Genomic DNA, 27967 nt, shown 5'->3' with positions numbered 1-27967 from the left:
CTAAAGACACAGTCTTTTTGTCATTTACAAAATTAATAGACAAGTCACAACTAGGTTCCACTACACGTTATAGGTGTCCAAATTTTGGAGTAGTTGTATGTTTACTTTTATAATGTAAACTAAATCAGTATATATTTTTGGTGTAATGCTGACTATACACACCATTAACTATGAGTATGTGAGTATAACTTCTTTTTGTGCTATTCTCTCTATCCAACGTTTAAAAGGTCATTTTGCTATTTGGAATTGTTCATAATATTAAACATATTTTATTTGATAAGTTATTTAAAAATCATAAAATACGATGATTTTAGTAATTATATAATTGAAGTGTGGTTGACTTTTTCTTTGTTGATTTAAAATACTTTGATCTTTTTTTTTTCAAATAATATTTGTTTATGAATTTCATTTGAATTTATTAATACTTTATTCATTTGATTTGTTGATCATCTCTAATTAGTGTGAAGTAATTAATGAATTGAATTTTTTAAAAAAATTATTACTCCCTTTGTCCCATAAAAAAAGAGACAATTTCTATTTTTGATGTACCATAAAAATATCATCTTCTTTTTTTGATAACTTCTTTCTCGTTAATAAGGCGGACCTCATTCTCTACTAACAATTGGGTATTAATTCTCATGCCGTCCCAAATATCATTTTTTTTGGGTAGGGAGGGAGTATATTTAACAATTCATATGATAAGTGATAACGCCCTCTTAAATTAATACAAATTGCTTGATACTCTAAAACGAGAAAAATAATATCATTTTTTTTGGGTAGGGAGGGAGTATATTTAACAATTCATATGATAAGTGATAACGCCCTCTTAAATTAATACAAATTGCTTGATACTCTAAAACGAGAAAAATGATGTTGATCTCATCAATAATGATTTTAGTCTAATAATCATAATTTGGAAATAGTATCCAGAGATTAATAGTGTTATTTTTGTGTATGAAGATATAATATTGCTACGAAAGTCTAAAATTATTTTCTATTCATACAAATCATTATTGATGAATCAAGACTCAGTATAATTTTCAATTCGATACCTCCATTTTGTCTTTTTCATTTCAAAAGCAAACTAACTCCATGTCTTTTTCAATTTTATACAAAATCATTATCTATGAAGACTAATATCATTTTCCATTTCATATCATTCCTAAAGTTATTGTTATCATTTTAAAAAGGAATTATCATTAAATTACTTTCTATAAATATATACTAAAATTTTATTATATCTATCTTTCATTTTCATTTAAGCATTATCTAATGTCATTTTTCATTGCAAGAAGAATAAATGTAACAAATTAATTTATACGCAGCAAACTAACAAATTAATATTTCATGAGTGAAAAGTGGAGTATATTTTATTTTCATACGAGAATTTCCCGACAATTAGGATATGAAAGACAAAACGATTGTAGATATGCGTAATCAACCTTACCATTACTCCATGGATTTTGTAGGCCGACTTATAGAAGCATTAAAATCACTTGAAATTGAAGTTGATAAATTTTAATTTTAAATTTAAATTCGAATTAATTGTGCCATCACAATATGATTTGACTTGGATTACACCTAAAATATGTCATCTGTCAATAATTCACAAGGGTACATTATTGATGCGTGCATGTCAATAAAATCATAGAATTTTTTTACGCGATGTATCACTTTACTATAATACTGGCACCGTTTCAAAGAATCTATTTTACATAACAAAATAGGAAGAATGATGACATTTAAACCTTAGATAAGATCTCCTAATGTGTTGAAGAGCACAACAATTAAGATCCCCTAATGCGTTGAAGAGCACAACAATTGTTGTTGTGCCAAAAGCGCATCATATAAAGAATGAAACACAAAGTTTTTATTTAAATTTTCTTTATTTAGGTTTTGTATGTTTATTTTTATTATGGGATATTATTTCATTAAAAACCTTATAATGCTACAACATTTAGTTAGATACTTAGAATCATAAATCAAAATACTGAATATAAAGCAAATCAAGTTTTTTTGTTCTTTTTTATATAATATGTTTATTTTATTATAGAATAGTTTTTCATATAAACATTTAAAAATACTCCACTCAGTATTTTTGTCAGATTCGAAAATTAAAAAAATTACCTATTCTAATTGTCAAGTATCAAATATTTTATGCACATATTGCATTTTCGTTAAATATATTTATTTTATGATTTTAACAAATCATATAGTGCATGTTTTTGTAAATATAAATAAAAATTTAATGTAAATAAATCTACCATATTAGTAAAAATAAACTTAATAAAAAAAGAAAAAATAAAACTTGAAGCTGCGTTTCGTTCTTCAGTTGGTGCGTTTTTGGATCTCATCCCCATTTAAACTGGAGATGAAAATAGAGAGAGAAAACCTTTACGCAGGAAATCTCTCCCTTTCTCTCTCCGACCAGATCGGAAATCTCTATTCCAATTCCATATAGAAGAGGAAGGATTGTGTTTCCCTAGTTTCAAAACTTAATTGTTTTTTTGTTGTTTGCATTGTATGATTTATTGGTTTGTCTAGTTCGCAGTTTGATTGTTGCGTGTAACGGAATTCGTGGGTGTATCCGTAGGGAAATTAGTGCTGTGATCTGGTTAATTGAGGAGAGTCATAGGGTTTTTTGTGACGGAATTTTATGAGAAGGTGAGAATTTGGTGGCTAAGAATTTTCGATGGCGTCGGCGCAGGTATTGAAGAAGCAAGAGCATTTGGAAGCTGGAAAGAAGAAGGTATTCTTCGTTTTCTCTGTATGGCATCTCGAACGGCGTTGATTGGGATCGTTTTGTTTGTTTAGATGTTGTTTTCACGATTTTACCTCAAGGAAACTCATTGAAGGAATCTGCATTTGTTCTATTATTGATTTCAATTCACGCTTTAGTAGAATTCGTAGATTGATCTGATGCTTAATCGGCATTTTATTTGTTTGGCATTAGCTTTAAAAGTTCAGCGGCAAGTTTTGGCACTTTGTGTTGCATCCTCTGTTTGATAATTGTTTGGTGTGCTGATTATCTTCCCATCTTGATCACATTTGTCTTAGCGTGGTTAGTTTATTAATTAGCAGTCTTACTGTTGTGTAACTACTAAATTGCAGCTAGAGGAGTTTCGTCGAAAGAGAGCTGCAAAGAAAGCTTCCTCTACTAATGTTATAAATGAAAAACAACCTCCAGAAACAGAAAATGTACGCGCCACCGAATCTAATGGAGTGGGTACTTCAGATACGATTTCTGAAGGTCGACCGGAGACGTCAAATGATGTTCCTAAGATTGCTGACAAGGAATATGATAATCCTAGACAAAATGATTTTGTTTCTTTTAGTGATAAGAATGCAACGTCCTTTCTTTTAGACAGAAACAATGACGTAAATGCATCTGACTTCATGCATTCTTACTCAAATAATGAAGGGTACAGAGATCATGCTTCCTCCGTCCATTTGGAACAATATCAAAGCCCTGAAGATAAATTTCAGAGCAGGAAGGATGAATATGGAACATCAGTTGAAATTGCTTCTGGGCTTGGTAAAAACAATCTTTTGGCTAACAAGGTATCGTCTGCTGAGGAAAACCATGCTTCCAGTTACCTTACTTCTGATGGATTAGATAAGTACCCATCAAATGACATTCATCGTCCAGAGAAGGATGCCCCGCTTGTTAATTCAAGTACGTCATCTATTTATACCGCCAATTTTAAGCTGAAAAATTTCGTCAGCTCTCTTGGTAATAGCAGAGATGAGGATTTCAAACTTACCATGCCATCTTTCATAGGTAAAACCATTTCACTGTAACACACTCATTGTTTTTGTTCTGATATCTTCTGAAATTATCTGATAAGATATGTTGTTTGTTCTGTATGTCATTCTTTGGTCTTCCTCTGGGATGGTAGAGCCTCAGCATTCTTCCTCAAATATAAGCGACCCGGCAATCGGACTTAAAGAGAAGTTCTCTGTGTTTTCTGGTATGGAAGGGAAGAAATTTGGCAGTGCTTTTAATCATTCAGAGAGTACAAACAATTCTTCTTTGTGGACCTCTGATAATAAATCTGATTACAACTCCGAGACACTGAGCTCATCAAATCGTGGACCCCCATCTCCACCCGCATCTGGGAGAAGAACCCGTCCATCTTTTCTCGATTCCATTCAGATCTCAACAGGCCCTTCATCATCTCCTCCTCTCTTTGGCACAGAAAAAGATGATATATCGAGTTCCAAAGTTTACCCAGTGGATGGTTTGGCATCATCAGTTCCAAATAGATTCACTAACACTCCATTTTCATCTGGGGATGGCGTTGGCTTATTTAATATCACAGAACAGAAACATGACTTCTTTTCCCAGAAGCAGAATGAAGACTTTGCTGCTTTAGAACAGGTTCGTATACTGCTTGTTGTCTCTTTCACAATATTTTTGGTTGACTGAGTTGTCTTTAATTTCTTTTTGCTGGGGAGGCGATAACAGGAGCATTGCGTTCTATTACCTAGATTTATGATACATCTTATTTGCGTGCGATACTTTTTCTTGTCCTGAAAATCTATTAAATTTCAATATTCACCTAAACCGTGAGTGTGAATGCAGCCCTCAATATAAATAATGACAACATTTATTTCCAGAAAAATAGATGTTGATTATTTTCATGCTATAACTAAATATAGCAAAAGTGTTGCAATCATTGATAATAAGTTATGAACTAGAACGCTATCTCGAAACCCAAGCAAACTATAAGGAAATAAATTACTCACTCCGTTCTGCATTAGTAGACTAGAGTCATATTTCCTCTTTGGGACGTTCCGTCATAATAGAGTCATATCCATTTTTGGGTAAAATGAATGCATTTATCTCTTCCGTACTTTATTCTCTATTTACTTATTACTTTATTTTCTCAGCTCTCTCCTACAATCTCCCCCCTTAACACATTAAACATCTCTTTCTTAATCTCCATGCCGAAAAGAAATTCCCATATTTCTGACCTCCGCATTCATATTCAGTACCAAACACTTATTTGACATGATTCACTAACCCCATAATTTATAGACAGTTACAGAGATCAAGTACAAAAAGTACATGTTGAATTTACGCTTAAAACTTATGATTTAGAGCAGGACCACTTCAGAACACTTTATAACCATTCACCTAGTATGTAGTATGATATCATCTGCCTCATTCTTTAGATATTAAAACCATACTGCATGATTCAAAATTGTCCTTAGACATGCCCTAATGTGAGATCCTACAAATGAAGCATAATAAGCCTTGTTATGCTTCATTAGAATCGTGCAGTATGTTTTTAATATCTAAAGAATGAGGCAATGCCTGCAAGAAGATAACACTCATTATTGCAAGTTGCAACACTTATGCTATATTTAGTTGTAGCATGAAAAAGATCTGGTATCTATTTTCTGGAAACTCATACCACTAGAAATGTTGTCATTGTTTATGCTGAAGGCTGCATTCATACTCACGATTTCAATGATATTTTGATCAAAGAGTCTACTACTACAATATAATCTGCATCAGAATGCAGAATAGTGCCTTCTGGTCATATTTAGTCCTTTTACAGTAAGTTAGTTTTTTGCGAATATAAAATAAAAGATTCTTTAGTAATCTATAAAGACTAAAGGGAATCATGCAGGGTGTTGGTGGTGGGATGGTTCAATTTGTGCAGTTTTTTGAATAATAAGGCCAACTTAATTGCATTATGCATCTACTTTTTCCTTTCTTCATTTTTACAATGAGAGAATTGATTTCTGTTGCATTCTTTTGGTCCTTAAGGAATAATTAATAACTTGTCCCATTGCAGCATATCGAAGATTTGACACAAGAGAAATTCTCGTTGCAACGTGCTCTTGAAGCTTCACGGGCATTGGCAGAGTCTTTGGCTTCTGAAAATTCAGCTTTAACAGATAGCTTTAATCAACAGGTTTGGACCTATCCTTCTCAGCATTTGTTGCAGTTTTAGTTGCCATTGCTAGTCTACATTCATTGCTGGTTCTCCATGTGACTGGAAATAAGTATTCCTGTATTGCATTTTTTGGATATCAACTACTCTGTTTCTCAAAGTAAAGCTATTGCTCTTACCATGTGATTTTATTTGTATTGGGTGCCTTTGTGCGTGTGTGGCTAACCCCAAATATCATAATATAGCTTCAGAGGGGAATATCAGAGTTTTGGCCTCTGAAAACTCAGCTGTAACAGATAGCTCTAATAAACAGGTCTGAACTTGCCATTCTCGGCTTTGGTTGCAGTTTTACTTGCTTTGTTAATCTGCATTCATGCCTGGTTCTCCACGTGTTGAATATGATAATTCCTGTATTATATATAAGCTTCTTTTTATACCCATTTGAAGCTATTGCTCTTAAAACATGATTTTGTTTGTTTTGGCTAACTTCTATTGCAATATCCTAATAGTGTCATATGTCGACTCAAATGAACTGGTTTGAAACTCATTCCAATTCCTAAACTAGTAGTAGTGATTGTTTGTTCTAACTTTGACTGGGGGGGCTTGGTCATTGATAGGAGTAACTAGATGAGAGGTAATGCACCTCTCTGTATGTGCGTGCATGCAGATAAATTCACACTATTCTAAACTAAAAACTTGTTCACTCTTGTGGAGGATCTTGTTCCAATATAATTTATTATGATATTAAGCACTATAACATGTTTATTTCACACAAGCATATGGAGGATCTTGTCAAATCGTGTATGAAGGCTGAGCCTGAGCTTATTTTTTCTGATGAACAACAATTAACATATGTACCGCCGCTTTTTGCTTACTTTCCTTGTATTGGTAACACACCGAATTTTACTCTGCATATGAATGTGATTGGATCATAGATAATAAATGACCTTAAGTTCACTCCCTCAGAGTTTTACCTTTTTTTTGCATTGCCTTCTCTTGATCGTTCTTTGTCTGTGGGCTGTGGGGGAGGTGGGATTGGTCATTAAGAATCTCACGAAGTTATCTTTAGTTGAGTGAATCATTGCAGTAATTTTGAGGTCTATGAAGCACATTACTGAAACCAGGAGCTAATGCTTTATGCTATTTGCCTTCTTACACTTATCTAATTTTGTCATTTTTAAATGCTGCATTAATTTCTTTCTTTCTTTCTTTTTATTGAATGATGACTCTTTGTTCTCTGTTCCTTTATCTTCAGGGAACAATTGTCAACCAGCTTAAGTTTGACCTTGAAAGGTTGCAGGAAGAAATCAAAGCCCAACTGGTTAGTGTTTAAAAATTGAGACTGTCAATATTACTGTTGTGTTCTGTCTATTAAGTAATAATTTTGTTCCCTTAGTGTCCTTTTACTGTTGTATGTTTGTCTGAACACCTGCATACTAAAACTAGTCCTTTCATTGCGTCTTAACCTTTCTTCAAAGTAACTTAATTCCTAACCATTAATATCTTTTGGACTTAGTATCTTAGGTTTTTCTCCAGCAGGCTGTAGTAAGTAGTCTGTAGTTAAATTTCATAGTCTTTCCCGCTCTTCTGTGAATCACACCTCACCAACACATGTTGAAAATCTTTAGGTGGAACTTGAGGCTGTAAAAATGGAATATTCTAATGTCCTGCTGGAATGTAATGCTGCTGATGAACGCGCAAAACTATTGGCTTCTGAAGTAATTGCACTGGAAGAAAAGGTAAATCATTTCTCAGATATATATCATTAATGTGGTCTTGACCGTGAGAAAAAAAATGTAAATACGATGAGTTTATTGGGTGTATCCTCTCGTTCAAATATTCAATCACTTCATCTTGTGTTTTATATGCGTGTCACATGATAAGGACCATGATAAAAAAAATGGCCTGGGCTAAACCACATTTTTAGGGATCCATCCAAAGAGTTGGGATTTGTATTCACGCATTAAATATATTATTTTTGCATAATGCTGTTGATATTTATAAATGATGTTAAGGTAACTATTTTGCCAAGTGACAAAAAGGAATTGTCATAATACTAACCTGATCTGTCATAGAAATAAAGATTTGCATAATTATAAAAAATATGTATTAATTGTGTCAAAGTCTCTTAAATGTTATCTCTCTCTCTCTTCTCTCTCTCTCTCTCTCTCTCTTCATATGCCTGGACATTTGATTAACACACTGGGCACATTGTTGATATGCCTCTTTTGATTCTGTAGCATCAATGATGTCTTCTTCTGGTATTACTTTGCATTCCTCTGTCTCCCTTTTCAAATTTGTTGTAGTTCAAATTTAATTCCCAATCTTGATCTCTATCACTTTATTTTTTGTTTTGCGTCTTTGTGTCTATGTAGGCATTGCGCTTGAGGTCCAATGAGTTGAAACTAGAGAGGGAGTTGGAGAACTCCCAAGCAGAGATTTATTCTTACAGGTTTGAAGTTCTCCCTTTATTATAATTTTTCGATTGATTGGTTTTCCTAAAATAATTTTCGGGTATCCTTTCTTTGTCACTAAACGCTACTGTGTTTTTTTTTCTTTTTAAAGAACTCACACATGTATTTAGTGATTCTGAGCTAAATAGAAAATACATGTAAGTCAAGTAAGCTTGATTGTGAACGTGAAAAATGAAAGTGGAAAAAAATTGAACAAAGTATTAAATATCAAACGATAATGTAAACAATTGATATATTTTATTGATTATCTAATGGAAGTGCAATATACAACGTTTGACTACAATTCTGTTAAAATAAAAGGTTTCAACTAACTAGTAAAAATAATAAAATTTCCTTACAACATTCAGATAACGAGTTAAATGGAAAGAAAAAGAAAACAGAGAAAAGAAAGAAAGCGCTTGGATTTAATTATTAAGTATATATCAAGAATAGAGGACTCGGAAGTTTATAGATAATTATTGTTAATTAATGAGAGTTGAGACATGAGAATTGAGAGAGGGAATGAGAGATTAGAAGTAGGATCAGAATTGCCAGCTGTAAGATTGTCATTATCTCTGTTTCAACTTTCAAATGTTCAAGAGATCTGACCTCTGTTCAAAACAATTTTTTTAATATGATGAATACAGACTGTTTGCTTTGCCTCCTCCCCCATGGTAGTTTCACTCAATAAATCTTAACCATTAATTTCAAGCATAATGACTACAAGTCAAATTGCGTTGGATATGACAGATAAATGCGGTTAACCAGCAGTCATGGTTTCTGAATGACCCTAAGAAGTAACCTTACCTGTTAAACCATAGCATTGGTTACGGATTCAACCAAGAAACGCGGTTACGGTTGGTCAAAAGTTTGGTTGACGGTTTCAACCTGAATTTTCGTAATGGTCGAACATGTCTAATATCTTGTGCTAGCTAAGCCCCGCTTTATAGAATGTGGGAATACCGGAATAATATTGGAGAATATGGTTTAGTTTGTATTTTCTATTTTTATCAAATTATTAATTTCTTTTACACATGAATTCCACAGGAAGAGAATGTCAAGCCTTGAGAAAGACCGTCAAGATCTTCAATCTACTATAGATGCCTTACAAGAAGGTAGATTTTTTTAATGTTCTCTGTGGGGTTTGCTTTATCTAGAGAACTGAAAAGAGAAATTTTTTGTAAATTAAGTTGATAAAAAAAGTGGTGGCTTTCATGTGGAATGAATAATCTAGTCCGTGATCAAATGAAATTGCTTGTGAGTGATCTTTCTCCTTACAGAGACCAACTAGTTAACTGGTGAAAAAGCTTTGTTCAGTCCCATTCTGAAAGTAGTTTGGGGAAAAGCCCTTGAAAATCCAATAAACTAACCTTGAACTTGTGAGTGGATGAACATGTTGTGTTTTTCTTCCAGCCCCTGTGCCTGCAGCAAATTAATCATTTAGTTCAATAGCTTTCTGGTTTAAATTTCCATGCTTGTGGTTTTTTCCTCCTATATTAGGACACTAGGACTAGGAGTTGAAAATACAATTATTTACAATCTGGAATAGTAATTGTGCAGAAGAACTGGAAATTTCAAGATATTTTGTGTCTTGCGTTAATATTACTCTGCTACCTAGATGGAAATATACTGAAGATTTCAAACAATGGAGATATTAAAATTGCCTTTCCTATCCGATCATGTCCCAACTTGTCCATTTGGATTTTGGTCGAACCAAATTGGTTCCAATGGAAATGCATTGGAGCAGCATATGTTCACTATCATCTAATTCAAGAGTACCCAGCCTCAGTCGTCTTGGTTGATTACTATAGAATTATGATTTCATTTTCTGCTACCCTGAGTGGATTTTTCCCCACTAGATAAAAGTTTTACTTCAGTTTTCGTAAATAAGCTTCTACAATCCCTATTAGTTTCTCAATGGTCTATTTTTCCTTCTGTAGAGAAAAAGCTGCTACAATCCAAATTATGGAAAGCTTCATCAACATCAAGCGACTCGCGCAAGACTTCAACCCCTAAAACAGATGTATCAACTTCCACGGAGGATCTTGGTAGGGATTTCCCTCATGTACTCAGAGATTTCTCAGCAGCCTGTATCACGTGATGAAATTTGATCTCTCTTTTTTTTTTTCATATGGAAGGCTAATGATGAATATAATACCTCACTTATCATGAGATAGAAGAAACCTGTTTATATGGAAAGATAATTTCGTTGGGTGTACCCCAAGTTTGATAGCTTTATTTCTCTATAGATTCATGTTCTAACTTTTGTCTATCTTTTGAATAACTGATTATACAGATACCAATACAACCACGGAGTCTGCAGTCTCGGTTTCTGGTACTGTCGGGATTGGGGATGAGGGCCCTCGTTCTCAGTTTTCCCCTGAAAACGTATACCTCAATCTTGAAAGTCTACCTGTGGCATTTCCCTCTGATCAAATAAGAATGATTCAAAATATCAATACATTAATTGTGGAGGTCAGTTCTCTTACTTCGATTGCAAGACGCTAGTGTGCTTCATCGAGTCTTTCTACCATCTGCTTTATATCAAAGAATACCTGTATTTATCTTTGGAGAAACAAAATGACTAGTGTAGATCTTTGATTGCAGTTGTCAATTGAGAAGGATCAGTTAATGCAAGCCTTGTCAGCAGAATCATCTCAAAGCTCTAAACTTCTGGTAATTTACTTAGTTAATGTTGCCTTTTATGGTTGTCTTTTAGCCTACTACCTACCACACTAATTTAGACAAAATCGTGCTGGAAACTTCTTTATTTTGGACCTAAATGATTCATATATGGTGTCATGGGTATGCCTAACTGAGCTTTGTGAACCATGAGGAAATTATGTTTCATGGCTTAGCTGCACATGATGCAAAGAATGTCGGGTTTTTAAAAATAATACTCCCTCCGTCCCTCTGTAGTAGAGGCGTTTCTCTTTGGCACGGGATTTAAGAAAAATTGTTTTAAGTGAGTTAAGTGAAGGGAGAATAAAGTAGAAAGGAAAAAGGTAGGGGGATGAAGAGAGAAGAATAAAATATAAGAGAGAATAAAGTAAGAGAGCAAGAAATTTTTTCCAAAAAAGGAAATGACTCAGCTACAGTGGGACAACCCAAAAAGGAATACGACTCGGCTACCTGATGACGGAGGGTGTATTATTAGGCGGCGTTTACTTTGAGTGATAGGGTGGATTGATAAATATAATCCAAGCTAATCCATTGTTTACTTTGACGAGTGGATTAATTTTGAGCTTGTTTGACCATATTATCCTGTAAATGCTCAATCCTATGTTTTATCAATCTATCATATTATTCAAAGTAAATGCCCCCTTATAGATAGGTTTATTGTAAAGCTTGTCAAACCTTGAGAGGGTTTGAACAAAAGGAAAAAAAGAAACTTGGATATAATCTGCTATGAGGATCACCATTTATGTTTTCGATAGTAATCTCCCAAGAGCATATTGAGAAAGGTTCTGAGAAGGAAAAGAAAGAAAAAGAAAACATAACTTTCTTCTGATCAATCCATCCTCACTTTCTATCACACTTTAGGTTTAGGTTAAAATTCTTAGTAGTATATGTTTATGGTTCAGGAAATGTGGGGGAAATTCTTTTGCTTGATTGGCATGAATTGAGAAATCCACAATTAGATTTTGCATTTTAAGATGTTGGTGTGGAATGGAATCGATAAGCTTCTTAGTTTGAATTGGTAACTTTGTACCCTATTTTTCTGGTATGGACGTATAGGTTTATGGTCTCTAGTTTCATTTCATATCCACTTCAATTCATCCTTATGATTTTTCTCTGTAGGAATTGAACAAGGAGTTGACCCGAAAGCTTGAAGCTCAGACACAAAGATTAGAGCTCTTAATGGCTCAAAGTATGGCAAATGATAATAACCAACCGAGACATCAGAATATACAGACTGTGCCTGTAAGCATAACGTATGCTGATGAAGGAGATGAGGTAATATATCTTCAACAGTTGTGTGAATTTTTATTTATTTTCTTTTATTTGTTATTCTGATAATCAGACCATAAAAATTGCTGATACGAGGCATACTGTTAGAATTAGTTATGGAGTTAGTATTAGAAAGGACCTGAGAAGTGAACTCTAAATGCTTTTTTACCCCATTTCGTGGTCCTTCGCTGATAGGTTATGCTTCTGGTGGTTGTTGGTTATTAATGACTTGAACCATTTTGACAGTGATCATCTAATTTTTTTGCCTTATGATCCAACGATATTTTATTTGTGTTTTTTCTGAAAATACACCACCGTTGAATATTAGTCCCTGGGCTAAACTTTGTTGTGTTCTACCATATGTGCATAGGAAATGACTAAATTTTCTCAGAATAACCAAATCATCTACATTCATCATTATATTAATCAAGTCTACAAACATTTATAATCCTTTTGCATTTATTCATGTATGTCCAGGTAGTTGAAAGGGTTTTGGGCTGGATCATGAAGCTCTTCCCTGGTGGGCCATCAAGACGGCGACCAGGCAAGCATCATTGATTTTTTTTATCATACACTTCCTTAGCACAAGCTTTTGTGTGGATCTTCGTTCTCCGCTCCCATTTTTGGTGGCTAGATGGAGGCTGCAGTTTGTATACAATGAGTCGTCCTACACTTCCATTCATTTCCTCAGATGAGAGGACTTGGTGCCGTTTCTTTGCCAATTTTGGAACGGAGTTAGTCTGATTTTTTGCTTGGCCAGTTGATTAAATGTTTTTTGACAGTTGATCAGAAAAGGGCGAAAGGAAAATATTAGGAATTTGGAAATGAAAGGTGCAATGCAGTTGCTTGGAGTGATATATATCTCTGTATTCTTTATTTTCTTTTTTTGCCAGATTTTTGTTTGTGTAATCATCTTGTATACTGACAAGTTGACTTAAATGAATGTGGAAAAGGATACAACTTATCCCGTTTGTCCATTTTCGGTGTCACAGTATTGTACTCAATTCTAATTCTCGAACAAATATAGCTATTTAATTGTCTTTTTGCGCATGTATTTTAGGAGTAGTATTTTGTTGATGAACAGTTCCAGAGATTTTGCGACTCCGTTGACAACTTTTCTAATACTCCACGCAATTTCATTCAAGACTATATATTTTTCCTTTTAATTTTTATTAAAGGTGAATAAAGTAATTATTTCCCCATTAGTTTCGTCTTCTCATTTCTTATTAAAATATTCAAGTATCTTCTTTTTCTTTAACTTGTAACTTCCGGTGGCTTATAAGGGGTTGCGCTAGTATGCTAACTAATTTACGGTAATAACTAATAACTTTTAATTTTCTGTATTAAAATCATCAACATAAAGACATAATTACATTAATACAACATGTAAATATAAAATATCAATACAAAGACATAAGTTTATCAACACAAGAAGATTGATAAATTTATGACTTAGTGTGATATTTTTAACATACAACATTGATATTAGTTATTAGTTATTACTGTAAATTATACTAGTTAGTATTTGATCAGACACCCTATAAGATATGCACTTTTAGTTGGACACCAATTTTACACATAGTTGGTTAAATAAGATAGAGATATAGAAAAAATGTAAGAGAAATATTAATAGTAGAGAATGAGTCATACTTCAATAAAGAGAGAAAAAGTTTTCAAAACTAGAAAGTATATATTCTTATGCAATGAATTAAAAAAGATAGTTTGCATATTCTTGTGGAATGAAAGGAATATAAGTGTCATCCAAGAATATGCTCATCTTGAATGAGTTATGGACAATTTTTAATTTACCGTGATATAAGATTATGTACTTAAAATTATTACTATATTCAGTTTCTAAATTTCACATTTTTTACAATTTTAATAATTCACCAGCATACATTAATTTTTTCCCCTGCATGTAATATTTTTATGTTTATAATTTTCTTTAGTTTATATGATTCCATAGATAGATTACATTAATTATCTGAGTAATAACTAATTTTATTAAAATTTACTTAAATTATTGGTCACAATGTCACATTAAGAAGATAACAAATGCCTGAATTTATTTTTGTCCCTATGATAATTCACGAGCCTAATTTTTTTTTTTAATTCAAGGTTATTTATACGTCTTAATTTCATATTTCGAAATGTTAGAATAATCCCAGAACTCAAGAAAACGACGTCGTAGCAAAATTATGTGATGGAAAATCTAAATTGTGTGGCGCAAAATCATCAGCTCAGTTTACCAGTCTCTGAGTGTTGCCATTGCTACAAGCCTACAACCTACACTACAGCTATGGCTGCCGGAATCCTCCACCATAATCCCTTCTCCCTCTCCATAGTTTCACACTCTTCTACAGGTATCTCTCTCTCTCTCACTTCCGCACTTTTCCTCCTCTTCTTCTCCGTCTCTGTTAACATGTACCTCCAAATATGCAGAAGGTACAACCTCCAACTCTCCCAAGCTGAGAGGCGATTGGAGGCAAAAATCTAGACCAATTCCCCCTGGTGGGACCTACCCCGCCAAGGATCATTGCAGGTTCTTCTTTCGTTAAGTTGATAATCATTTGTTGTTCACTTATGCCTTATGTTCAACCAACTTAAGCTGATTGAGCCTTTTCGTCCTGAAATGTTGCTTGTTTTTGATGGAGCAGCCGCTGCGGGCTATGCGATACGTACTACATTGCCCATGTGAAGAACGCTTGTGCTTTTCTTGGAGATGGCATGTCTAGAATCGAAGTAACTTCTGTTTTTGCTCTTCTGGTTATATTTTTCTGGCAATTTATGGTTCTCGAACTATGTTATCCAAATATTGTCTAGTATGATGAAACATTTGCAGAAAGACATTTTTCTATTGACGTACTACTGGTTGATCTTATGAATTGTCTCAGGTTCTCGAACCAAAGGTCCATGGCCGAGGCAGGAAAATTGATTCACTGGATGAGACTTATATGGGTGTTTATGAGGATCTACTATATGCTCGCAAAAAACAACCTGTAGAGGGTAAGGTTCCTTAGTCGATTCAAGTCACTTTGTACTTCTAATACTCAACGAGTTCTTTATTTAATCTACAGTTCATTATAATGTTTAGCATTGCTTACCTTATGTGGTTCCTAGGGTAATATACCTCTTGTAAGACATTTGGTTGTGATTGTGGATTCAGTTATGATGCTTTGGATTTGAAAGACTACTTTAGGAGTTTCCAGAACTTTATAGGTAGATTAATTTAGAAAACTTAAGAAATTGCGAAAATTTGGAAAAATAAGATTATGTATCTATATAAGTAGAGAATAGCACCAAGATCTTCATTTTATTTCTGAATTAACAAGGCTGAGCTTTACCGTCATAATTAGAAAATTATTTATTTTTCTCTAATCAAGAATTTGGTTTTCTATGTGTAATAGTAATAGCGAAGGCCGTGTCTGGAAATGCCAACTATAAGTTCTGGTCCTAGAATAAATCCAACAAAAGTTTACTTTGATTTAAAAAATTTCTTATGCTAGTTCAAAGATATATGATTAGCTCTTCACTCGGCATGGATAAATATATACCACTTTCAAAACTACAGTACTTTTAAGAATAACTATTATCCTTGAATATTCTATTTTAGCTTTATTTATAAGGTGTTCAACGTTATTTTTAAGTAATCTGTATAATCTTTAGGTATCATTTGAATGTTTTAAATATTACTAAAAATGTAGTATATCTTTCTAGTATGATACAAGCAGTACAATGTGTCAGTGTATTAGCAATCAAATTAGCACATGATAACTTGTGGTTAAATTTCATATTGTAAACTGGTGTTAAAGTTTCCAATTTGTTTTCTTGTGGTTACCATAATCAAGGTATTTCCAAAACGGATCATTGGCATATTCGTATATGGGCGGTGAGGTGTTATTTCTACTTGTCGAAACCAATTCTATTTGTGTATAGATTGAGCTGATTATTTCATACACATTATTCTTTTGGTCCATATCCTACATAACACTACTTCAATAGGGGCCCAGTGGACGGGCATAGTGACCACAATTGCTATGGAAATGCTCAGAACTGGCATGGTCGAAGCTGTTGTATGTGTGCAGAGGTACTGGACTGTCTAATCATCCTTTCCATTGCACCGAATAGATATTTATCGTTATTTAATGATGTATGGTTTTTCTTTGCATCCCTTCTTTGTATGATTACAGTGATCCAGAAGATAGATTTACTCCTAGACCTGTATTGGCAAGGTTTGTTTCATGACATTTAGGATCTTTAGATAGGTTTCTAAAGTAAGCCATCTTTCTAGAATGTAATCAAACAAACTTTTTGAAATCAGGACTCCAGAGGAAGTGCTTGCTGCCAAAGGAGTTAAACCAACTCTCTCTCCTAATCTTGATACTCTTGCACTAGTTGAGGTTTACCCTTCTTATCTTTTGCCAATATCATTTAGTAGTATTATGTTTGATTAAAAGTGAACGGACTTAAAACTCGAGTAATTGACTTAAAAAACTGCGTTGCATGGCATGGTGCTGCTATAGTTAAATTGTTGGCATAGTCATGCAAGCTTGTAACTGCTTTGTAATCTTCTGAACTATAATATCAATGAAGGAATCAAAGGGTGTTCGAGAGTCGGGAGGAATATGGGACGGGATTAAGTATAAACTATCTTGTTGGGTCAAATTGTAATGGTTTTAAAGCGTAGTTTGTATCAGGTATTATCTGGATATGCTGTTAATTTTAGGGAATAGGGACCACTCTATGGTACCTATTCATCTGACTTGTTGCCCGACTTGTAAATCTTCTATGTATTTGAGTGTTCAGTATCCTCAAATACAACACTGTTGTATTTTAAGTCATTATTTCACTCCAAACTTCTTCAGTATTAAATCCACTAGTTAAGTGGAGCTTGTTTAGGATTAATTATGCAAAAATAAGTAATTTTTCGGTTACCATCTCAGGCTGCTGGTGTAAAACGTCTACTTTTCTGTGGTGTTGGCTGCCAAGTGCAAGGTATCATCATCATAATCATATAATTATATGAACTTCCTTCCTTAATAGCTTAATGGTGACTCAGACTATTTTTAATGCAGCATAATTTCTTGAAGTGCAGCCTTAAGATCAGTGGAGCATCATCTGAATCTGGAAAAGCTTTATGTTCTAGGAACTAATTGCGGTATGCCTGTCATTTTGTCTAACTCTTTAGCACCTTCAAACCTTATTTCTAATTGAAGTCCTGGAGTTGGTATTAAATTCAATTTGGAATGCTGTGTATTCTTCTAAACAACTTGTAACCTGCTGAAATCTAGAAGGTGTAAATAATATACTACTCTCTCCGTCCACAAAAAAATAGATCACTTTTGCCATTTTGGGATGTCCACAAAAAATAGATCACTTTCTAAAAATGGAAAGTTTATCTCTCATACTTTTCCCACCTTTTCTTCCCTCTATCATACTTTACTCACTTTTTCTCCCTATCTCTCTTACTTTACCTACTTTTTCTCATCCTCTCTCTTACTTTACCAATTCTACATTAAAACCCGTGCCGAACAACAATAGATCTATTGTTTGTGGACGGAGGGAGTACTATACTGTGAAAATCTATAACTTGTACCATGGTGGTGTTATAATTTTCTTTGTTTTGTTGCTGAAGTTTCTTAGGTTAACATGCTATGTGATATAGTTCATTTTTCTTTTGTAGTGGATAATGGAACCCGAGAAGGCTTAGACAAATTTCTGAAGGCTGCTAGCACTGAACCCGAAACTGTACTTCATTATGAATTTATGCAAGATTACAAGGTTTGGCTCCTTCTAGATGTTTCCTTGAAACTTTTCTGAAACTACGTTATTGTTGGTTTTTATATGTTTCCTATGATCAGTATGAACTTTCCCACAAGTCGTTGATATCAAAGACATTGCCAGTAAATATCGTTACAGTCCCTAGTTGTGTTTTATTATTGAAAGCATTTTTAATCTGACTTTAGTCAAATACATATCAATCATCCTGTTTACCAGTAATAGCACTAAGAAAATGTGATACACTAACTTGCCATGAGTAACTCATCAAGTAGTTTTGCTAGGATATTCATGTAATGATTCTTAAGCTACTTGGTTGATGCTTTTATATTTTATTTTTGTTTATCCAATAGGTTCACTTGAAGCATTTAGACGGTCATATTGAAGAGGTAACCTGGTTTCATCATCTTGTATGTCTTTAGTGCTTAATAGTGTAGTGCTTGATTCGACATGTTCTTACTAAGCAGGTCCCATATTTCTCTCTCCCAGCCAATGAGTTAACGGATGTGATTGCTCCTTCTTGCTACAGGTATCATTCATTTTCAGCTATGTAATTAAGTGACAATTATTGTGCTTGAAGGAATTATCTACAATTTGCATATTCTTCATTAAACTGTGTGTATATTAGCTACACATACTGATGCATAATATGTTTTTGCAGTTGTTTTGACTACACAAATGGTTTAGCGGTAAGTGTACCCTACTTTATCAAGAGCTCATTATAGTATTTTTGGTTTCTATATCAACAGTAAATAAAATCTTATTTCTATACGCTTCTGATTCTCTCTTGAACCAGATAGTCTTATAGTCTCAGTTAGAGACTGCTATATACACACACCTTCTTTTCTATATACACATACCTTCTTTTATGATTTTGTCAGCTTTATGTTGAATGTGGAATCTTTGCTGCATATAATACTTGGTTTTCCACCTTTCTATTTTCAGTAATTAACCTTTTTGGTGTGTTTTACACTTCATATTTCTAAGTACAATATTTTGAAAAGGTTGTAAAGTTAACGTTAGACTTTAGAGTGCTTTTTTGTTAGTACAATGCATATACTGGGATGACACTCAACGATATATGGTTCACACTTACTATTGCTAGAAGAAAAACACAATTCTGTTGGAATTTAAGAATGTGTCATCTCTCATTGTTCTAAACTATTCCAGGATTTGGTAGTAGGTTACATGGGCGTACCCAAATATGCCAGAGTTAGCATGACACAACATCCACAATACGTCACTGTTAGGTGATATGTGAAACTTGTGCATTCACCTTCTTTTTAGTGATGCATGCTCGCTCTAGTTGCTTATACAATTTTTTATTTGCTCAAATGGTAGAAACGAACGTGGAAAGGAGATGCTAAATTTGGTGAAAGATCTTCTGGAAATCACCCCCACAATTAGTTCGGTAATAGACATCTTCATCATTCTTTGTGTATTTCTGCCGTCTGTTTAAGATTCTGACTAGTTCGATTGCTTATTTCAGGGTAACAGACGTCCATTCGTAACTGAAACTGTGAAAGCTGATGATAATGCTAAGTTAGGTATGCAGTGGCACTCTTTACAAATTATACATCTCCCCCATTTATCTAGAGCTCATATTTTCTTCGTAGGCAAAGGTCCATCTCAGCCTGCTCCAAAACTTGTCGGTGACCTAATAGCGTTTATCTTGAACCTGGTAAAGATTGTTCCATAACTAAATAATTTCAAGATATGTAAAAGGTTTTCACATTCTGACCTTGCTTTTACGCTGCAGGTTGGCCCTAAAGGTCTTGAATTTGCTCGCTATTCGCTGGACTACCACACCATCAGAAACTACCTTCATGTCAATCGAGCATGGGGAAAAGAAAGGTATGCAGAAAGAGAGTATGACGAAGTAGCATAGATATCTCGTGTACTTAATGAGTCTTTCAATTTTTTGGTGCAGAGCCGAGAAGCACATGCCGTCGTATGCAAAGAAACTAGTGTCCATGTACAACCAGAACGGAGAAATCGATCAGATGCTATCGAATAAGTGATGTTCAGAGCAATATTTGGATGTAAAGTGCAATTCCTTGTATGTCAATGTCATCTCAACTGATAGGTTTGAAAACTGCAGAATATGTGTTGGAAACATACTATTTTGAGTAAAGAATTTGATGAGCTATAAATGATGAAGATTGTATGATTAGAGCTAACCCAAGTTGTCAACAGTCTATAGAGTTATTTTCATTACCCACTTGACGTGGGACATTACACACATGGGACGACGAATATTGTGCTCAAGCTTGTATCATTCTCAACCAAGTTCTACTTCATAAACACTTGATGAAATCAATTATGTAGGGTAAACATCAATATCAAGCTTATAGAATGTAGTGTTTTTTAATAAATATCTCTGCATTAAATATTGAACACAAAAGTCATGAAAAATGTAGAAAGACTGGTTCTTGAATACATTTCTCTTGTTTAGTCAATTTGTGCAACTAAGCCACTGAGGCATGAAAACATATGAGATATTTGACACATGCAAGTACTCCTTAAAGAAGGAATCCGAATGCATCCAACAGTAAGAAAAAGAAGAGCTTGAATGGCACGTTGTAATAGCAGGACAAAGTGAACTAGGACATCAAGACACAGCCAACCTTGGACAAAATACACTGATATCAATGCATGCAAAGTGCATCAAATTAAGCTTTCTCAACATCAAGGAATGGGCTTTCATCTTGAGCTCACACTTGTTGACTTGGGGTGTTAGGGGGGCACCAGCACCCCCAACTATTTTTTGATTCCCTTTTTTTCTTTTTTGCACCCCTCGTCGCCTGGATTTGAGCTCCTCTTGAACTATTTTCTACGTTCGGACCTGATCCCCACGTGTTTTCTCTTTCTTGTTGCGGATCACACGATCTAACTTAGGAAACTTCTGAGGTGAAACTTAGTTCTGTGAGCCTTTGCTGGTGATTCAGTTCTACCAGCTGATGCAAGTTGGAATCTTTGTTTTCATCATGTTGGAGTGTTTTGGTTTAGTTAGATTCTAGTAATGTGAGGATATGAAAGTAGTGCTAGATGTATGGCCCCATCAAGAGAGAGAGAGAGAGGGGATTTGGTGCCTGAATTAGCAGGCATGGGAGTTCATGTGACATGTCAATATATATACTATTTGGGCATCCACTGTAGAAGAAAGAATAAAAACCACAATCTTTGTTCTAAATCAGCAAAATACCTAATTTTCAAATCCCCCAAATTTCCCTCACTATATAAATCCTCAAATTACTATTTGTGGCTCCTACCTCATAATTCTATTTTTTCATTACATCCACACATATAAATTATTATCTTATTTTTTTGTATATATAGAACCATTTAAAAATAAATAAATTAATTAAAACGAATAAATTATTAAATGAGCAATAATTATCAAAATTTTATTAAATTAGAAATGAGTACAAAGCATTTTCTCTTAATTAATTAGCCAAAATTAACAAAGTTCTAACTAAATTAGTAATCAAAACAACTAAAAAATAAAACAAAAATATGAATAAATAATCAAAGAAACTTGAGAAAATGAAAAGAAAAGGAAAAACATGAAGAAATCATTGATAAAAGTAAAGGAAACGAAAACCTAAAGAAAAAAAACAAAAAATATAAATATGCGACATACGCAATGAACTGCACACGCTCATGCTGTGTGCGTTAAGGGCCACGTCCTTTGACTGCTTCCTTGTGTGGGGCCCACCGTGGCATAAATCAAGGTAGCATATTACTTAATTTTTTACTTGGTCAGTCAATAAATGTCTCATTTTTTATTTTTTTTTAAATATTAAAATTAAATATGTCATTTCATTTTTATTATACTGTTTTAAAATGAGTCTCACACTTCGGCTAGCTAATTTCACTTTTATTTAATTATAAAACTAATAATAATATACTATAAAAATGAAATTTATATTTTATTAAATTTTTTTTATCCACAATACTTTATTTTTCTAAAAATCAATTCACCAAACAGCACGAATTCTATTATTGGACGAGGGAGTACGAGAGACTCATAGCCAAAAAACCACATTTCTATTGACTTTTCTTGTTTCTAATCATGATATTGAAAAGTTGAAAAGGCGAAGTCATGAGTGATGCTATAGGAAAAGGAATTAGATAAAGATGATGAAAGTGATGCTTTACATTTTAGATTCTTCTTTACATGAAGTCATTAGGCAAAGAATGTTAATTAATGTTGGTGTTAGGAAAAGAATAAATGTTTCTTGATCCATTTTGGGCAGGCAGCTGTGAATGTCTTGGCCTTGATATCTACTATTTTTTGTGGATCAAGTTTTGCAACCTAGGGTTAGATCGAATTAATTAGTTTTCTTTCTTTCTTGTAAATTGTAGGTAGCATGTGCTATTGGCAAGATGGAAGTTCTTCAATTTTATAACTATGTACTTGTTCCTAAACAAAGCTAGTGAAGAGTCTGCATCACATTGAATACTACATTTGATGCTATTGAATAATGGTTACATGGTCCACCATATTATTGGACCAATTTCTGGAGATAGTTCCCATCACTTCTATTGTAATTTAATACTACCAAATTGGACCATTTTAATTTGGTAGTAAGGTCTTTCTCTCAAGTCATAGGTTATTCACCATTGGTCTTTCATCACAACATTTAAGGGGGTGGGGGAAACACCAAAGAGAAGTGCATACCAAAGAGAAGTGCGTACCAAATAAATTAATCTCTTGACATTAAAGAAAAAAAGTTTAATCAAGAAAGCCTCATCTCCCTTTTTACAAGAAAATAAATGCTAAAATGTAAGCTTTTTTGGCACTCTTATTGAAGAGGGCTTTTGTTGTGGTTCTTTTTTGTTTTATACTTTCTTTTCTTCTACCATTTGCCTAACCAAACTCCCCTTATCTGTCAATGTGCTGGTAAAACTAGACCAAACACAAGAAAATATAGGTGAAAAAAGAAAAAGAAAAAAACTAGAAAAGAATTTGTCATCAAATTATTTGCATCATCTTCTATTGCAGGCCACTCCCACTGCATGGCTCTTGTGCTTGATTTCTTGATTCCAAATCTCAGCTATGTCCTGCGCAACTCGGACCGCGTCGGCCGATGCACCCGAGAGCCCTCTCCTTGTAAAACCAACTGCATAAAGCCCATCTTTGCCCTTCCAACCATTTGGAAATGGTGATCTTGGAAAACCATCCTTTGTAAAGAACTCACTTTCCTACAAATCACATACAATGATAAGATTCACTTAAAAAGAGGAGTAGTATTTTACAAGCACCAATTTCCATAACTATCACATAAATTTCCTTCTCACCTGTAACCATGTGGGCACATTGCTAGAGTATCCAGTAGCCATGATGACAGAATCAACACAAAGAATCTGTCCATTAACAAGCTCAACACCTTCCTCCAAAAACTTGTTGATCCCACAAACCACCTTGATGTCTCCTGACCTTATCCTTGCGAGTGCACCTATGTCAAGAACAGGGGTCTTCCCCTCTGTATGCTTCAGCTGCAACGGCCCCATCGCCGGCCTCTTCAGCCCATACCTCTCCGTGTCCCCAAGAATCAGCCGCGCAGCCGCCACCAGTATCTTGTCCGCCACCCACAGCGGCAGCCACTTCGTCATCAGACCCGCTAGCTCAAATGTCGACACCCCAAACACATCCTTTGGCAACACATGTATCTGTCCATCCAAACAAACAAATTTTGTCCTTTATTTGTTTAGTTATGTCTCTCATAAAATAATCAATTAGCAAAAATGTGTTTTATTTACAATGCCGAGTACTTACAGAGCTGCGGACGACCATGGATGGAAGAGCGCGATGATTGGAGAGATCAAGAGAGACTTCCATGCCGGAGTTCCCACAACCAACAACCAAAACCTTCTTCCCGGAAAACCCCTTCCCGGACTTGTAATCACAGGCATGCACCACCTCTCCGGAGAAGCCATCCAGCCCTTCAAACTCCGGCACCACCTTCTCCGCATTCTCCCCCGTGGCCACTACAAGCCACCGGCATAAATAATCAGTGGTGGAGCCGTCCACGTTGGCGCTCCGGACGCGCCAAAGCCCGCATGCTTGGTCATACTTGGCGGACTCGACAGTCTCATCGAACATCGGAGATATGGCAAAGTGTTGGGCGTAGGCCTCGAGGTAGTCGATGAAGTGGCGCTTGGTGGGATATTCGGGGAAGTCGGCCGGGAAGGGGATGTAAGGGAGCTGGCAGAAGTGCTTGGGGAGGTGGAGATTGAGGCGGTCGTATGTCTTTCTCTGCCACAGCGAGGCAATGCAGTTGGCTCGCTCGAGGATGAGGAAGGGGACGCCTTCTCGCCTTAGGCCTGCCCCGACTGCTAGCCCCGAGGGGCCCGCTCCAACGATGAGGGGGCCGTTCACGAGTATGCAGCGCCGCCCGCCCGTGAACAGCTCCTCCTCTTCCTCCTCATGATCATGATCATGATGATGCTGATGCCTCATGGAGAGAAGAATGTTTGTTTTAATTTGATATTGTTTGTGTGTGAGAGAGAGGGGATTTGATTTGATTTGAATGTTGTTTGATATGATTAGGAAAAGGAGAGGAGAAAGGTGGAATGAGTGGAGGGGGAAGGAGTACTTGAATGAGGTTTAAATAGGGAGGTGGTGGTGGTGAGGATTTGAGAAACTATGATTTTTCTGTTTTTTTCCACATGATTGGATGCAGTGTGTGTATGTGAGTGAGAGAGAAAGAGAGGGCTTCTATTTGTTATCGTACGTTTAGTTAATACTCCCTCCGTCCCACAAGAATATACACTATTTTCCTTTTAGTTCGTCTCACAAGAATATGCATTGAAAACTCTTTTCTCTCTAATGAGGTAGGACACATCCTGCACTAACAATACTTTAATTACTTTTTCTCTCTGCCTCTCTCTTATTTTACCAATTTTATAATAAAATCCGTGACGAACCCAAAATGCATATTCTTTGGGGACGGAGGGAGTATATTATGCTAACTTAGGTTTAGGTACTTAATGTTACGAAAATATAGGATCTAAGAAGCCTTTTGTAGTTGTGTGTTTTTGGTTCATTAGTGTATAGTACTTTTCTTAGAAGAGGAATATGCTTCCACTGAAATTTACGGTCGACAAATAGTTTCTTTTGTATTAGAATCTACTGCAATTATGCTACTATGATAAGAAATAGAGGATCTCAGATCCAAAAATATCGCTATAATTCTATCCAAAGTTTTTTACTTTGGAATGATTATATTCGGATCTCAGACTTTCTCCTCTATTTCTTATCCACATTGCAGTATAATTAAAGTAGATTCCAATACAAGTGAAACTATTTATGAACCATAAATCTCTTTAGAAGCATATTCCCTTCAAAGAGTTTGACTTTATATATGATCGCTAATCTTATTTATTTATTACTATTATAAATATTCTATCCCAATATAATTATTAGGGAATATAAGATCGTTAATATACATGTACCAGTCATTGAATAAGTTTTCAAATTGATATATTAGACCTAATAACATGGGATAAATATAGATATTTCAATCAATAATGATAATCTATAAGTTGCTTTCTGAAAATAATGATTCTATAAGTTGGTGTGCCCTTCAATCAATATCTGAAAATGTGGTAGAAAGAGACTAATCTCTCAAAATAATAATAATATATTGATTATCATGATTGCAAATCTCAAAACTAAGCATACATTCTTCTCTTCTTTCTTCTTCTAACTAGCTAGAGCAGTGTCGAGTATGATTTTATCACCATACATATAATATATTCAAAGGAAATTAGTACAAATTTAAATTGATCGAAAAACGTGAATCTTGAGATTTGTATTTAGGAGCAAATGTTAAACTATTAAAGTACTCCATTCTTCCATAATAGATTTAGTGAGAACACTAAATTTGATCAGCAAAGTAACTTACAAACACTTGAAAGATCTTCCTTTTTGTGTTCTTTATCACATTTTTTTCTGCTTTTATTTTTATCTGTTTAGGTTGATAATTGTCATACATATTTTTTAGTTTGTTAGAAATCAATATCTCTCCTATGAGATTGTTCGGAACTCAATATATACGCAACAAAAACTTAATTAAATTTCATTTTTCTCAAAATATAAATTAATTAGAGGCGTGTATATATATAGTTTCCAGGGACACTCCCGAAAATTTTAATACTAATAAAATTCAAGTAGTGCTTAAACATTGCTTGCAACTTTACTCATTATCTGAGATGTGATTTGTAACCCAAGAATATTGATCCATATATATTATATACTAAGTTATAATGAGAACATTTGTTATGTGGGGATTATTGCATAGAGTAGGATTTCCCCAAAGGCTAAAATTAAAAAAAGGGCAAAAAAGTTACAGACGGACAAGCCGCCGGTAATCACCGAAGGATAGTGTAGCATCAGTAATTCCGTAGGTAAACTGATATTTTTTTTAGTGATTGGGATGTGTTTCCATTTAAAATTTGTTTTCAAGAGAACAAAACTAGCGAAAAAATAGGATATTTGGAAAATACATATAGTCATCTTTTAATCCCAACTTCACTTTTAATCATTTGTAAAGAGTATACTCCTCATTTTTTTCGAATATAAAAAATACTCCTATCATATGGAGTAGATATCAACATAAACTAATAATACTCCCTTCGTTCAGTTAATACTAGATCATATTTATTTGGGCAGTCTTATTATAGTTATATTATTTTTTGAAGCAAATATAAGACACTTGATATCTCTTTCTTTCCACTTTTTTATGAGCAAATGGATATAAATTTAAAAATCGTGCTACGGTGGATTCAAACCCGAGATTTTGGATTTTAAATATTACCACCACTCTACTGCTTAACTAAATCACACACACTAATAGTATCTCTTTCTTTATTATCTCATACTTAATTTGTACTCCTTTATTATTCCTATTTTATTCTCTCATCATTTTCCTACTTTATTCTCTCCTATTTTATTTTCACTCTACTTAACTCATTAAAAATTATATTGTTTAATCTTTATATCCAAAAAAAATTGACCTCACATGCTAACACTGATTAGATCAAGAGAGTAGTACTCCATTATTTGCATCGATTTGATAATGAAACTAAAATTACAATTGGATACAAGTTTGTAATTTACTTTGCAATGGCTAAATTAAAGTACTATATATATTATTCAACTTTTAGAAGTCCGGACGAAGTTTGCTAGTTGGCCTTTTGAAAACAAGACGCTACTTTATGTACTTTGATTAAAATGTTGCTATTTTAAGACCTTAAAGTGTTATTAGTATTATTTTTATCTCCGAAAGAAACTCTCTCTTTTTATTTTCAATTGTCCACGCCGGTTAATTTAAAAAATATATTTGCAAACCTATATATTCTTTCCTTGACTATTCTGTAATTCCATTATAATAAAAATAGCAGGGAGTGAAGTGCAAATTATTCATAATTGTGAATATGAGAACTATGATCAGTCTCTGAACCATGAAAAAATTTACTATGGTCTATGAATACATTTTATAAATTCGATTCCGAAAGGCAGTGAAAATCTTCATATTTTTCAATTACTTGCACTGAGTTTTTTCTTTATTTATATATTGTTTGTGCTTAATTCTTTGATTGGCGGTGCTTATGTGTTTAATATTTAATAGATAAAACTAAGTTTGGCCACATAAGATTAGACAAGATTAATGTGAACGTTTTAGGCTGATTTGGCAACAAACATGAGATCCACTCCATCTCATCCTAGTCAGCACTAATCCCAATCGTAAAATAAACCATAAGGAATTTGAAAAACAACTCGACCCCTTTTTGGCTACATTCATCAACTAGTAAATTAGGAAATGTAGTATATTGCTATCATTCATCAAATAGAAGTAAAAAATTAAGATG

The 27967-nt window shown here is 34.2% G+C and overlaps 3 protein-coding genes across 4 annotated transcripts; 2 read left to right on the top strand and 1 right to left on the bottom strand.

Moving 5' to 3' along the window:
• The first annotated feature begins 2356 nt into the window (after positions 1–2356).
• LOC125194109 (protein BLISTER) lies at positions 2357–13287 on the top strand. Of its 2 annotated transcripts, none has more exons than XM_048092151.1 (14): positions 2357–2749; positions 3112–3781; positions 3900–4381; positions 5808–5927; positions 7162–7227; positions 7535–7645; positions 8282–8358; positions 9407–9474; positions 10300–10407; positions 10656–10834; positions 10967–11035; positions 12161–12316; positions 12788–12854; positions 13093–13287. In XM_048092151.1, the coding sequence occupies exons 1-14, from the start codon at positions 2693–2695 to the stop codon at positions 13122–13124; spliced, it is 2262 nt and encodes a 753-aa protein (XP_047948108.1). In that variant the 5' UTR covers positions 2357–2692; the 3' UTR covers positions 13125–13287. The 2 variants fall into 2 exon arrangements, 1 of the variants encoding a protein (XP_047948108.1); XR_007171712.1 differs by having other exon boundaries at positions 2358–2749; positions 12788–13014.
• Positions 13288–14541: 1254 nt separating this feature from the next.
• Positions 14542–20268, top strand: LOC125197219 (7-hydroxymethyl chlorophyll a reductase, chloroplastic). Its single transcript, XM_048095934.1, has 19 exons — positions 14542–14673; positions 14753–14852; positions 14968–15052; positions 15205–15316; positions 16313–16397; positions 16501–16542; positions 16632–16710; positions 17254–17305; positions 17406–17468; positions 17994–18091; positions 18442–18477; positions 18556–18617; positions 18750–18777; positions 19259–19338; positions 19430–19499; positions 19578–19635; positions 19705–19769; positions 19848–19942; positions 20019–20268. The coding sequence occupies exons 1-19, from the start codon at positions 14610–14612 to the stop codon at positions 20107–20109; spliced, it is 1365 nt and encodes a 454-aa protein (XP_047951891.1). The 5' UTR covers positions 14542–14609; the 3' UTR covers positions 20110–20268.
• A 2538-nt stretch (positions 20269–22806) lies between these two features.
• Positions 22807–24802, bottom strand: LOC125197220 (probable indole-3-pyruvate monooxygenase YUCCA5). The gene is made up of 3 exons (XM_048095935.1): positions 23871–24802; positions 23393–23764; positions 22807–23296 (listed from the first exon to the last, which is right to left on the bottom strand). The coding sequence occupies exons 1-3, from the start codon at positions 24552–24554 to the stop codon at positions 23081–23083; spliced, it is 1272 nt and encodes a 423-aa protein (XP_047951892.1). The 5' UTR covers positions 24555–24802; the 3' UTR covers positions 22807–23080.
• Positions 24803–27967: the final 3165 nt, after the last annotated feature.

Source organism: Salvia hispanica, chromosome 6, assembly GCF_023119035.1.
Source record: "Salvia hispanica cultivar TCC Black 2014 chromosome 6, UniMelb_Shisp_WGS_1.0, whole genome shotgun sequence".
NCBI classification, from domain to species: domain Eukaryota; kingdom Viridiplantae; phylum Streptophyta; class Magnoliopsida; order Lamiales; family Lamiaceae; genus Salvia; species Salvia hispanica.
This window is presented reverse-complemented; position numbering and strand designations above follow the sequence as displayed.

Coding starts and splice junctions, on each gene's coding strand:
- LOC125194109 (XM_048092151.1), top strand. CDS start 2,693: ATGGCGTCGGCGCAGGTATTGAAGAAGCAAGAGCATTTGGAAGCTGGA. Junction 4,382..5,807: donor ACTTTGCTGCTTTAGAACAG/GTTCGTATACTG, acceptor GTCCCATTGCAG/CATATCGAAGATTTGACACA. Junction 10,408..10,655: donor AACTTCCACGGAGGATCTTG/GTAGGGATTTCC, acceptor CTGATTATACAG/ATACCAATACAACCACGGAG.
- LOC125197219 (XM_048095934.1), top strand. CDS start 14,610: ATGGCTGCCGGAATCCTCCACCATAATCCCTTCTCCCTCTCCATAGTT. Junction 15,053..15,204: donor ATGGCATGTCTAGAATCGAA/GTAACTTCTGTT, acceptor GAATTGTCTCAG/GTTCTCGAACCAAAGGTCCA. Junction 19,339..19,429: donor CCACAATACGTCACTGTTAG/GTGATATGTGAA, acceptor CTCAAATGGTAG/AAACGAACGTGGAAAGGAGA.
- LOC125197220 (XM_048095935.1), bottom strand. CDS start 24,554: ATGAGGCATCAGCATCATCATGATCATGATCATGAGGAGGAAGAGGAG. Junction 23,765..23,870: donor CCATGGTCGTCCGCAGCTCT/GTAAGTACTCGG, acceptor TTGGATGGACAG/ATACATGTGTTGCCAAAGGA. Junction 23,297..23,392: donor ATGTGCCCACATGGTTACAG/GTGAGAAGGAAA, acceptor TGTGATTTGTAG/GAAAGTGAGTTCTTTACAAA.